Below are 13893 nucleotides of genomic sequence, written 5' to 3'. Positions count from 1 at the left end.
GGGAAACCCGTGTTGGGGCTTCCCTGGTGGATCAGACGGAAAAGACTGCCTGCAATGAAGACCTGGGTTCAGTCCCTGGGTTGGGAAGCTCCCCTGGAGAAGGGAATGGCTACCCACTGCAATATTCTTGCCTGGGAAATCCCATGGACAGAGGAGCCTGGCAGGCTACAGTCCGTGGGGTTGTAAAGAGTTGGACACGACTGAGCGACTAACAACACAACATGTTACATGTGAAATCATGAGAGTAGAAAGTTCAATGAACACTGGACTAAAGATACAAACCTACATTCTAAAAAGGAAAAGAATCCAAGAAAGGCGGGCAGGCAGGTGGTGCGGAGGAGGAGAGGGGATGTTAAGGGGTAAGGGAATTCAGAAAGAATGACACAAAAACCAAGGGATAAAGCTTTTAAGACAAAGGCCGTGCCAAATGTGTATTTTTCCAGGTTTCCACAACAACTAGAAAGAGAGTCAAGGAAAGGTTTATCTGATTTACTGAATTTAGGATAGGTAAGATACAGAAATTTATAAAGTGAGGATGAAGAGGAAGTAAAGGAAGCACACTAATGAGACATGAGAGAGGAGGCAGACAGAGTTTGGTCTTTAACTGCAGCAGAAGACAGAGTCGAGAACAAGAAAGGGCAGTCTTCCACAGCACAGTGGTCACTATTCCCTGTAACTGGAATAAAGTAAATCAGAGTGACACAGACACAGATAAGCTGGGAGGCAGAAAGGCAAAGATGATCTTCCTTGATGAACACAAGGCAAATGCGGCAGCTGAGAAAGGGGATGAGACAAGTGGCCAACATCTGAAACAGCTCATCAGGGACATGGTAGAGGGACCTGTGCTCGGATAAGGAGAGACTGGTGACAGGGCAGGTCCAGCGGAGAGTTTAGGCCCTAAAGTTGTAATGGTATAAGTCACAATACTCGTATCATTTGAAATTGAACTGCAAAACCATCCTCAATGAGCAGATTTGGGGATGTGCTGATGACCGTGAAGGGCTGTCTAGTGTACTAGAAAAAGCAAGTGTGAGCTACTGCAGGCATGCGTGCTCAGTTGTGTCTGACTGTTTGTGCCCCGGGGGCCAGGCTCCTCTGTCTTTGGAACTTTCCAAGCATGGATACTGTAATGGATTGCCATCTCCTACTCACAGATCTTCCTGATCCAGGGATCGAACCCCCATCTCTTGGATCTCCTACATTGGAAGGCAGATTCTGGACTATTGGCACCACCCGGGAAGCCCAATGAGAAACTGCATCTAACCTCAAAAAGAAGGAAGAAAGACTAGGGATGATCTGCCTGAAAGGAAAGGCACTGAGGAGAAGAGAGAAACGCACGCTGCGTCTATCTTACAAAACTAAACATACAACGAACTTTAAAGGAGGATGGAAAAAGCAAAGACACGAGTTCTGCAACAAAGGCTGGAATTAAATTTTTTCTTTAAAAAGAATTTATTTATATGTAAAAAACTTCTCACAAAAAAATTTAGAAAAAAGTCAATTTTTACTTTTAAAGTAGCAATCACAAAACAAACAAACAAACAAACAAAAAACAACTGAGACAACCAGAAATCATCTAAATCAATGGCTCTCAAGGGAGTATGTATGTAAGTTTTTCAAAAAGAGATGTCCTCCTGCAAACCTATTATTATACTCACAACAGGATGGAAACCTGAAGATGGGAAGAAATTTATATTAAAGAACAGGTAGGTAACACACTGAAAAGCCAAGACCAGACAACCAGATGTGACTATTATCCAATATTTTTTGATTTTGTGTTTTATACATAAATTTGTTCCCCAAAAGTCACTCCATATCCTATGAGAAAACTGTGCTTCCCTGATGCTTAATATCAAGACTGGTCAGTTGACCTGTTTTGGAAGCAACATATGTTACATTCAACTAATGTATTCTGCCAATGCTACTTTCCCTCAGGTACAAAAAGCAAGATCTTCATCCAGAATCCCAGAAAGAAGAAAAAACATGAAGTCTCACTAATCTACAACCAAAATACAACATAATGAGAAATAATAAGAAATAAACTTTTGTTAAAAACAAAGGAAAAAAAGAAATAAACTTTTGTTATTGTAAGCCACCAGTATTTTGAGGCTGTTACTACAGACAAGTAGAATACACTGACTAGAATACTTTGAAAACAGAATGTGAAAGGAAACAATAATTTTACCTGGAACTAGGAAAGACAAGAATACTTGTATGTCCTTAAGAAATAAGTATGTGATTCATGAAGATACAAAAAGAATTTTCTTCAACTAAAACTAGACCTAAAGATGAGAACTATAAAAAAATATACAAGTACAAAATGCATCTGCATTCTATATATCTTTAAACATTAAAAAATGTCATTTTCAGCTACTGAATATTTTCAGCTAGTGAAGAATATTGTTCTTCAATATTGTGATTATATATATATATACACACATATATATGAGAAGTACCTATTTACAGTTTTACTTTTTACTGGTAGTCATATTTTAAATTGCTATTCATAATTCTGAAAAAAAAAGACTTAATTTTTTAAAAAGAATCCTGTACCAATATTAATACTGGGACAGATGACTATCCAACTGATAAAACAACTCAAATTAAAGTACCACAGGGATATCAACTTAACTTAAAAAGTTAGTAAAAGTGAAAGGCAAATCTGACCAAAACCCAAGACAACAAAGTTGCAGGTTTAAATATATTTATTATTAAAAGTGTTATTATTGCTTTATAATTTTAGTAATAAAAAAACTTTTTTTTAAATTCAGCATGACTACCTAGTCACCATACCTTGCATATTTGATCACCATCTTCTGGTTCCGGACTAGATGGCAATGAGAGCTGAACATCATGCAATGAACCACTTCCATCATGCTGTCAGAAAGAAGAAAAGGAAAACGCAAGAGTAATACAATTAACTGCAAGCATTCTGCTCAACCTGAACTCACCCCAGACCAAATGCTAGAGTAGTAATCAATTAAGATTTCAGAAATCTCCTTTTTACCTCCATGCACTGGCAGAAACAAACACAGAAGAGGAAACAACAGGGTTCAAGAAAGAGTATTTTGTGGAACATTCACTATGTAAGTTGACAGTGAGAAAGCCAGTGAAAGTTTTAGAATGGGAAAAGAAACACAGGACAATTCCTTAAAAATCTTAAGATTACTCCACCTATGAAAAATGTAAAATAAAAGTCAAATTAAATCTGATTTGAATCAGATCTGGTGCTTTGAGTACAAAGGAGTCAGAAACAATAATATTAAATGACTCAAAAAGATTTGACCACAGAAAACATTTGAATAGAAACAGACACATGAGTATACATACTACATGACTCTATCAAGTTTGAGAAGAGGTAAAATTAATTTATGGTGCTAAAAATCAGAGTAGTGGCTGGCTTAGAAGAAAGGAGTTATTGACAGTAAAGTGCATTATAACCCATAAAGATGCTGGAAATGTTTTGTGTCCTCTCTGTATGGCAGTTACATGGGTACATAACAAGTGAAAAGTACAAGCTTTACACTTAAGACTGGTACACCTTTAAGCACTTTACTGGCTATACACTATACCTCAATTTTAAAAATTGAAAAAATTAAAGTTTTTGTCCTTAAACCCAATTTAAAAAAAAATAACAGGGTATCATTAAGTCCTACGTCTTGCTGAAATAGTTTAGGAATAATCAGATAAAACATGGCATGTCCAATGATTCACAGACAACCTTAAAAAAGATGAACTAAGAATATGCCTGGGATGATGGTGAGGGACCTAGATCCTGACCAGTGCAGTACAACTGCAGCTCAATACCTTATTTGTTCAGATGGTACCTGGCTGCCTTTACACACTGAATCAACAGCCTTCAACTCCTGGGCATATATCTGAGAAAAACATGATCTGAAAAGATACATGCACCTCAATGTTCACTGCAGCACTGTTTACAATAGTGAAGACATGTAATCAACCTAAATGTCCACTGACAGAGAAATGGATAAAAAAGATGTGGTACGCATATACAGTGGAATATTAGCCATTAAAAAGAATGAAATGACGCTATCTGCAGCAATATGGATGGACCTAAAGACTGTCATAATGAGTGATGTAAGTCAGACAGAGAAGGAAAAATGTCATACAACAATCACTTGAATGTGGGATCTAAAGAAAAAGAAAAAAAAAACTATACAAATGAACTTATCTACAAAACAGAAAGAGATTCACAGACTTAAGAGAATGAACTTATGGTTGCCTGTACACACTGCTACATATAAAATGGATAACCAACTATATACAATGGATAACCTACTGCATAGCACATGGAACTCTGGTTATGTGGCAGCCTGGATGGGAGAGGAGTCTGGGGGAGAATGGATACATGTATATGGACTGCTGAGTCCCTCCACTGTTCATCTGAAACTACCACAACAATATTAATCAGCTATACCCCAATACAAAATTTTTTTAAAGTTAAAAAAAAAAGCCCAGTCCTATATATAAGTATATATTTGAGAAAAGAGGAACTATAAAACGACTTCTTTTCCAACATCTACAATACCTTCCTGGCCACTGCAAAGTAGGAACCCCAAAGAACAGGAGACAACACAAGCTCATACTGCTTTGCCTTGGACATGGATTTAGTTGTGGGAAGTGTGCAGTAAAACAGAACTTTCACTGTAGAGGAATAAAAAGGCAAGCTCATAGAAATAGAAAATACCAGGATGTCATGAAGAAAGTAACTCTAGAAAATTGTATATAAATTTCTAGGTTCACCACTCCTGAGCATCACACTTGCTTGGATCTGATCCTAAGCAGCATTTCAAAAACTTTGAGAAATAAACCAAGACCACATTGCCCAGGTCCCAAGCTGGCCACTGGAAGGTGTACACTCGAAACGGACCTGGCAGGCACGGCAAAGGCTTTGGGAACAACTGACAGCACAACCACAACCCAAAGGTGGCTAATCAGAACTTGCCGTGTGGTCCCAACCAGATACTCTATCTGCTGAAAAGGAAAAATCAACATTCTCCATAAAGTTTAAACAATATTAAGAGTCTCATACTACAGGACTGATGCTAAAGCTGAAACTCCAGTACTTTGGCCACCTCATGCAAAGAGCTGACTCACTGGAAAAGACTCTGATGCTGGGAGGGATTGGGGGCAGGAGGAGAAGGGGACAACAGAGGATGAGATGGCTGGATGGCATCACGGACTCGATGGACGTGAGTCTGAGTGAACTCCGGGAGTTGGTGATGGACAGGGAGGCCTGGCGTGCTGCGATCCATGGGGTCGCAAAGTCGGACACGACTGAGTGACTGAACTGAACTGAACTGAACACAACAGTCAAGCATCTAAGATATGATCCAAAACTACTCAGTGTACAAAGAAAGAAAGCCTCGAAACACACAGGAAAAGACAACTAACATCACTGACAAAATTAAAAAGTTAAAATTAAGTAACAAAAAAATTAACTGTAAGAGATTTTAATAGAGTTATTATAAAAATTCTACAAAAGTAAGGGTGAACTCTTAAAGGGAACAGAAAGAGAAAGTCTCAGCAAAGACTTAACACACAAAGTGGAAAATGACAATGTCAGAACTGCAAAGGTTCAATAACCAAAAATTTTTAGTGGACTAGATGCATTAAATACTAGATGCACTAAATACTATGGTACTTAGATGGACTAAATACAGTATCAGCATTTGAGTTACAGATTGAACATAAAGACAGATTAACAGAAATCCAATCTGAACAATAAAGACAAAAAAAGATGGGGGAGGGGCAGAAAACAGAATGGTACAGGAGTTATAGGACAATAACAAGAGATCTAATATTTATATCACTGAGGTCATAGAAGGTAGAGCTCACGGCAAAGATTTTTGAAGAGATAATGGATAAATACACTTCATATCTGGTGAAAGACATGAACCTACATATTTGAATAATTCAACTTAAAAGAACAGAAAATAGAATGTGCTCTGTGAACAAAATGGAATATTAACTAGAAAATCAAAACCAGAAAAATAATCTTCAAACACTTAGAAAGTAACAACAAACTTCTTTGATCCATGGGTCAAAAGAAGTACCAAGGTAAATAAGAAAATATTTTCAGTTGAAAGGAAAATGAAACCACATATCAAAATCTGTGGAATGCAATTAAAGCAGTGCTTAGAGGGAAAAATTATTGTACCCGATACTTATATTAAAGCAAAGTTGTCAAATCCATAACTGGAACAAAATAAAGCCAGCACAAACAAAAAGATGAAAATAACAGAGTATGGAAATTAATGAAACTGAAAATCAAGAAACAGAAATCAGTGAAGCCAATTTAAAACATGCCGGGGAAAAAAAAGAAATCAATGGTGCCAAAGCAGGTTTTTTGATAACTGCAAACCATCACCAAAACATGCAAAAGGCATTTATAAAGTGACTGCTTTTAACAACAGCAACAAAAATAATGATAATGTGAAAATCTAGGGTTTTTAACTGACTTCATTAACTCAAATTTTAAATGCTTGCCCAAAAAGTACAATTTTTTCAATATCCATTTATCTCACCATTTACATAACTGATAAAAAACATATATAAAGAACTACTAATAATCAAAAATAAAAAATCTGTTAGCAAAAAAAAGACACTTCACAAAAGAAGATATACAATTGAAAAATAAGCATAAGAAAAGATGCTAAATGTCATTAGTCATTCAGTTCAGTTGCTCAGTCGTGTCCAACTCTTTGCGACCCCATGAATTGCAGCACACCAGGCCTCCCTGTCCATCACTGACTCCTGGAGCTTTCTCAAACTCAGGTCCATTGAGTCAGTGATGCCATCCCGCCATCTCATCCTCTGTCGTCCCTGTTTCTTCCTGCCCCCAATCCCTCCCAGCATCAGAGTCTTTCCTAATGAGTCAACTCTTCGCATGAGGTGGCCAAAATACTGGAGTTTCAGCTTTAGCATCAGTCCTTCCAAAGAACAACCAGGACTGATCTCCTTTAGAATAGACTGGTTGGATCTCCTTGCAGTCCAAGGGACTCTCAAGAGTCTTCTCCAACACCACAGTTCAAAAGCATCAATTCTTCAGTGCTCAGCTTTCTTCACAGTCCAACTTTCACATCCATACACGACCACTGGAAAAACCATAGCCTTGACTAGATGGACCTTTGTTGGCAAAGTAATGTCTCTGCTTTTGAATATGCTATCTAGGTTGGTCATAACTTTCCTTCCAAGGAGTAAGCATCTTAATTGCATGGCTGCAGTCAACCATCTGCAGTGATTTTGGAGCCCCAAAAAATAAAGTCTGACACTGTTTCCGCTGTTTCCCCATCTATTCCCCATGAAGTGATGGGATCAGATGCCATGATCTTCATTTTCTGAATGTTGAGCTTTAAGCCAACTTTTTCACTCTCCTCTTTCACTCTCATCAAGAGGCTTTTTAGTTCCTCTTCACTTTCTGCCGTAAGGGTGGTGTCATCTGCATATCTGAGGTGATTGATATTTCTCCCAGCAATTCCAGCTTGTGCTTCATCCAGCCCAGTGTTTCTCATGAATTCTGCATATAAGTTAAATAAGCAGGGTGGCAATATACAGCCTTGACGTGCTCCTTTCCCGATTTGGAACCAGTCTGTTGTTCCATGTCCAGTTCTAACTGTTGCGTCCTGACCTGCATACAGGTTTCTCAAGAGGCAGGTCAGGTGGTCTGGTATTCTCTTTCAGAATTTTCCACAGTTTTTTGTGATCCACACAGTCAAAGCCTTTGGCATAGTTAATAAAGCAGAAATCAATGTTTTTCTGGAACTCTCTTGCTTTTTCCATGATCCAGCAGATGTGGCAAATGCAAATTAAAACCAGAATGTGATACCAACGCATGACTTGGGAAGGGCTTTTGAAAAATATTGACAATATCAAGTATGGACCAGGATGCAGAACACTTGGAACTCTCATTAATTGTGGTAGGAATACAAAATCAAATAACCACTTTGGAAAACAGCTTGCTGATTTCTCAAGAAGTTCAGTTCATTTCAGTTCAGTTCAGTTCAGTCGCTCAGTCATGTCCAACTCTTTGCGACCCCATGAATCGCAGCATGCCAGGCCTCCCTGTTCATCACCAACTCCCAGAGTTCACCCAGACTAGCGGCCGTTGAGTCTGTGATGCCATCCAGCCATCTCATCCTCTGTCGTTCCCTTCTCCTGCCCCCAATCCCTCCCAGCATCAGTCTTTTCCAGTGAGTCAACTCTTCGCATGAGGTGGCCAAAGTACTGGAGTTTCAGCTTTAGCATCATTCCTTCCAAAGAAATCCCAGGGTTGATCTCCTTCAGAATGGACTGGTTGGAACTCCTTGCAGCCCAAGGGACTCTCAAGAGTCTTCTCCAACACCACAGTTCAAAAGCATCAATTCTTTGGCACTGAGCCGTCTTCACACTCCAACTCTCACATCTATACATGACCACAGGAAAAACCATAGCCTTGACTAGACGGACCTTAGTCAGCAAAGTAATGCCTCTGCTTTTGAATATACTATCTACGTTGGTCATAACTTTTCTTCCAAGGAGTAAGCGTCTTTTAATTTCATGGCTGCAATCACCATCTGCAGTGATTTTGGAGCCCCCCAAAATAAAGTCTGACACTGTTTCTGCTGTTTCCCCGTCTATTTCCCATGGAGTGATGGGACCGGATGCCATGATCTTTGTTTTCTGAATGTTGAGCTTTAAGCAACTTTTTCGCTCTCCTCTTTCACTTTCATCAAGAGGCTTTTTAGAAGTTAGATATATACTTATCAACCAGCATTCCCGTTCCCAGGTGAGAAATTAAAACATCCTCACATGAAAATCTGTGCACGAATATTTATAGTGGGTTTATTCATAATTGCCAAAAACTGGAAAAAGACACAAATATCCTTCAACTGCTAAACAGATAAACAGACTATGACATATGTATACAGTATACTACTACTAAGAAGGGCAATGCCAAAGATTCTTCAAACTATCATATAACTCACAGGCTCACTTCACACACACACACTGCTAGGCTTCAACAGTACATAAACCTAGAACTTCCAGATGTACAAGCTGGATTTAGAAAAGGCAGCGGAACCAGAGATCAAATTGCCAACATCTGCTAGATAGTAGAAAAAGCAAGAGAATTCCAGGAAAATAATCTACTTCTGCTTCATTGACTACACTCAAGCCTTTGACTGTGTGGATCACAATAAACCGTGGAAAGTTCTTAAAGAGATGGGACTAGCAGACCACCTTACTTGATTGCTAAGAAATCTGTATGCAGGTCAAGAAGCCACAGTTAGAACCAGACATGGAACAACAGACTGGTTCAAAATGGGAAAGGAGTACATCAGGCTATATATTGATGCCTTGCTTATTTAACTTATATATAGAGTATATCATGCGAAACATTGGGCTGGATGAATCACAAGCTGGACTCAAAACTGCCGGGAGAAATATCAATCACCTCAGATATGCAGATGATACCACCCTTATGGCATAAAGTGTAGAGGAACTGAAGAGCCTCTTGATGAAGGTTGAAAGAGGAGTGAAAAAGCTGGCTTAAAACTCAACATTCTAAAAGCTAAGATCATAGCATCCAGTCCCATCACTTCATGGCAAATAGATGGGGAAGAAAATGGAAACAGTGGCAGACTTTATTTTCTCGAGCTCTAACATCACTGCAGACAGTGACTGCAGCCATGAAATTAGAAGTTGCTTGCTCCTTGGAAGAAAAGCTATGACAAGTCGAGACAGTGTATTAAGAAGCAGAGGCATCACTTTATCAACAAAGGCCCATATAGTCAAAGCTATGATTTCTCCAGTAGTCATGTAAGGATGTGAGAGTTGGACCATAAAGAAGGCTGACTGCCAAAGAATTAATGCTTTCCAACTGCGGTGTTTGGAAGAGAAGACTCTTGAGGGTACCTTGGACTGCAGGAGATCAAACCAGTCAATCTTAAAGAAAATCAACCCTGAATATTCACTGAATGGTGTTGAAGCTGAAGCTCCAATTCTTTGGCCACTTGATACAAACAAACAGCTGAGTCAGTGAACAAGACTCTGATGCTGGGAAAGATTAAGGGCATGAAGAGTAGGGGGCGACAGACACTGGAGATAATGGAGGATAGGGAAGCTTGGTGAGCTGCAATCCACAGGGTCGGAGAGTCGGACACGACCGAGTGACTGAACAACAAATGTAACATCAATTTTGCCTCTTATCTAAAAGGGCTAAAATATATTTACTATATGGCCAAAGGAAAAGTTTTCAAAAGTTTCCAAAGTTTTGCTTTAGGACACAAAGGAAATATCAATATATTCCAAAGAATTTATATCCTATAGACATTATTCTTTACTATTAATGTTTTAAGATTTGTTGTTGTTTAATTGCTAAGTCATGTCTGACTCTTTGCAACCCCATAGACTGTAGCCTGCCAAGCTCCTCTGTCCATGTGATTTCCCAGGCAAGAATACTAGAGTGGGTTGCCATTTCCTTCTCCAAGGGATATTCCCAGCCCAGGGATTGATCCCATTAGCTCCTGCATTGCAGGCGTTTTTTTTTGTTTGTTTTGTTTTTTTTACTGCTGAGCCACCAAATTAGAAATTAATTAGAAAAGAAGTCTTGTATACCAAACCTGCATTTTTGAAAATTAAAAAAATTCTTCTAAATAAAATAAATTATAGCACGGCCCAAGACAAGTGGGATTCATTAATGTTTAAGTTATCGGTATATCGCTAAGAGTTGGACACAACTGAGCGACTGAACAACCACATGTCTCAAAGGTATGTCTCAGAGCCTTCCAATTTTTAACAGGCTAATAATATAGATTCAAGAGATCAAAGAAGGAAAAGGCTATTATTTCCATCAAAGCACAAGAGTTTAAAGATCATGAATATAATCTCCAATTCTATCTATAATAAAACCACATACCCTCCAAATAACTCTGACACTACTTGACTTAGATGAAAAGTACTCAGGCCAAAATTCGGAAACATTTTGAGACAAGTCTTTTTAAGCTTTGGGGGTGGTGGGGGGGAATCATAAAATGTACAGAAAACATTCTCTTTTTAAAAATCACTGAATAACAACCATGCATGCAATGTCCATGCTTCATCCTACACATACGAGTGCCGTGCTCAGTCATTTCAGTCATGTCTGACTCTTTGTGACCCCATGGACTATAACCCACCAGGCTCCCCTGTCAACAGGATTTCAGGCAAGAATACTGGCATGGGTTGCCATTTTCTCCTCCAGGGGATCTTCCTGACCCAGGGATCAAATCTGTGTCTCTTATGTCTCCTGAATCGGCAGGCAGGTTCTTTACCAGTAGCACCACCTAAGGAGGTAAGTTTATTGACCAGTGTTGGGCACTGTTCTAAGCATTTTGAATACACATATTTAATAAATGCATAGATGCAAAAACATAAAAACTGTAACACACCACTGCACAAAAGTAAACAATTCATAGTTAACTGATTATCCAAGTATTCTGGCTGCTTTACTAAGTGAAGTGTTTCAGCAGTTTCTGTGGGTTCTAGTTAGGATTTTTTTTTTTAAGTCTTTATTGACTTTGTTACAATATTGCTTGCACTTTATATTTTGGGTTTTTGGCCATGAGGCATGTGAGATCTTAGTTCCCTAACCAAGAATGGAACCCACGACCCCTGCATTGGAAGGCAAAGTCTTAACCACTAGACCACCAAGGAAGCCCTAGTCAGGATTTTTGAGCTCTGAATGCAATTAACCTTAAGTCGACTAACTCTTAAGTCATTAGTATTTTACTAAAGATTCAAAAAGACCAGTAAACCTTCCCCTGTTCTAAGAGGAACACTTGGCTACCATCTTCCATTTTTCTTTTTCAACAAAGCATAAAGGTAAACTTTTGTTCTAATATTTAAACTCTTCACATATTAACATGTAGGAAACCCTATAACAAATTCCATCTTACCCAGGTGGGTCTTCCATTAGTTTCCAAAAATTGGGATCTTCCTATCAGTTCCAAAGCAGCTGCAACGGACATGGACACTTGAAATGAACTAACCAAAAGCCTGGCAACACTGACCAGTCTCTGCTGACAAGCAGCATCAGTGACGTCAACAAAGCGCCCTTATGTTTCTGATATGCTACAACACAATCACAAGAGGCACCCTAGGAAAGGGAGTGGAGGAACAGGAGAGATTTTTTCATCTTCTTTTCATAAGTCACTTTTTTAAATAGCAGAGTAAATGGACGAACATTGTATCACATCACACAACCTAGAATGTGCGCTAAGATAAATTTTTGAGTAATACTGTAATTCACCTATGGGATTTAAAATCTAATGAGTCAAACTATATTTGGAAAGATTATAAAAATATAATCATAAAGCCTGATTTTCAATTAAGAGTTTAAGAAATGAGTTGATCCTCACAGACGCTTGGGGCAAAGACATTTTCAAAAAAAAAAATTTTACTGACATTCAAATTGACTAGAACATTGTTATACATGGCTAAAATCTATAATATTCTAAGCAAACCTTATTTATAAATTTCATCAGTTTAAACTTTTTTTATTAAACCTAAGTGTTTAACTTGTACATATAGATATCTTTTTCTATAGATTTATTTTGCCATTTAAAAACAGTAGTTGTAGATTTCTTCTAAATTTTCTACATTAAAGAAAATATTTAACTCTTCAAACCATCTGAGTTTGCTGGCTTCCCTGGTAGCTCACCTGGTAAAGAATCTGCCTGTAAAGCAAGAGACCCCGGCTCAATTCATAGGTCAGGATGATCCCCTGGAGAAGGGATAGGTTACCCACTCCAGCATTCTTGGGCTTCCCTGGTAGCTCAGACTATAAAGAATATGCCTACAGTGTGGGAGACCTGGGTTCAATCCCTGGGTTAGGAAGATCCCCTGGAGGTGGGCATGGCAACCCACTCCAGTATTCTTGCCTGGAGAATCCCCATAGACAGAGTAGCCTGGTGGGCTTCAGTTCATGGGGTTGCAAAGATTTGGACACAACGGAGCGACTAAGCACAGCACAGTTTCTATACTATTCTACTTTATTAGGGAAAATAGTTACGATGGACGAAGTTTACTTCAGAATCTCCTAACCAGCTATAACACACAGTTTTAAGAACGATGCACTAGACACAGGACAAGAATTACATCTTCCTTCTTTTTATCTTCATTACCAGCACAATCCTTGAAACTCAACAAGTGCTCAATAAAGTATACTGAACGATGAAATAACAATCAATGGATTCTAAAGAAAACAGAATTAGCTTTTAGGCAGCTACATAAAATTATAAGCAATGCAAGGAATTAAAAATCCTTGACCTTCACATTTTTATCATTATTGATGTTGCTACTGTCAGTATAACAGCTAACATTAACTGCTTCCTATGCATCAGATACTATGCTTAGCACTTGCCTAAATTTCCTCATGTTTTCTTTACAACAGTCCTGAAACAGGAGCTATTATAATTTCTACTTCTGTTATAAGGAAATCTAGGCATAGGAAGTTTAAGTAATTTAACTTATCCAAGATCACACAACAGACAAGTGGAAAAAATGCCCTGAATTCAAATTCTAATTTTTTAATACATCTATTATTATTAACTTTCATTATTATTCTAGAAATTTAACATTATCTCAATTAACCCACAACTAAAAACAACTCAAATGTCTATCAACAAGTAAATGGATGAAAATAAAACTGTGGTATACACACACACACACACACACACAATGGAATGTTACCCAACAATAAAAACTAATATACTGAAACTCACAAAACACAGATAAGTATCAAAATCATTATGGTGAGTGAAAAAAATCCAGCAAGAAAAAAGCACACATGGTATAGTTTAGAGGAAGACAAAACTTTCAGATGAAATTCTAGAAAGGACAAAACCTTAGTAA

At 38.2% G+C, this 13893-nt stretch overlaps 1 protein-coding gene across 17 annotated transcripts in view; it reads right to left on the bottom strand.

Annotated features, from left to right (window-relative positions):
* CCSER2 (coiled-coil serine rich protein 2) overlaps positions 1 to 13893 on the bottom strand; it is a 162671-nt gene that overhangs the window by 53746 nt on the left and 95032 nt on the right. For 14 of the 17 annotated variants that reach the window (XR_006058041.1, XR_003586992.2, XM_042240826.2 and 11 more), the window contains one exon: positions 2794 to 2877. The exons of the other annotated variants lie outside the window; for them this stretch is intronic. Coding sequence is in view for 12 of the 14 variants with exons in the window: in XM_042240826.2 (XP_042096760.1) it covers positions 2794 to 2877 (84 nt within the window). In the remaining 2 variants the exon portion in view is untranslated. The remainder of the gene's footprint in view (positions 1 to 2793; positions 2878 to 13893) is intronic. 17 annotated transcript variants of the gene reach the window in all.

This window comes from Ovis aries, chromosome 25 (assembly GCF_016772045.2).
Source record: "Ovis aries strain OAR_USU_Benz2616 breed Rambouillet chromosome 25, ARS-UI_Ramb_v3.0, whole genome shotgun sequence".
NCBI lineage: Eukaryota > Metazoa > Chordata > Mammalia > Artiodactyla > Bovidae > Ovis > Ovis aries.
This window is presented reverse-complemented; position numbering and strand designations above follow the sequence as displayed.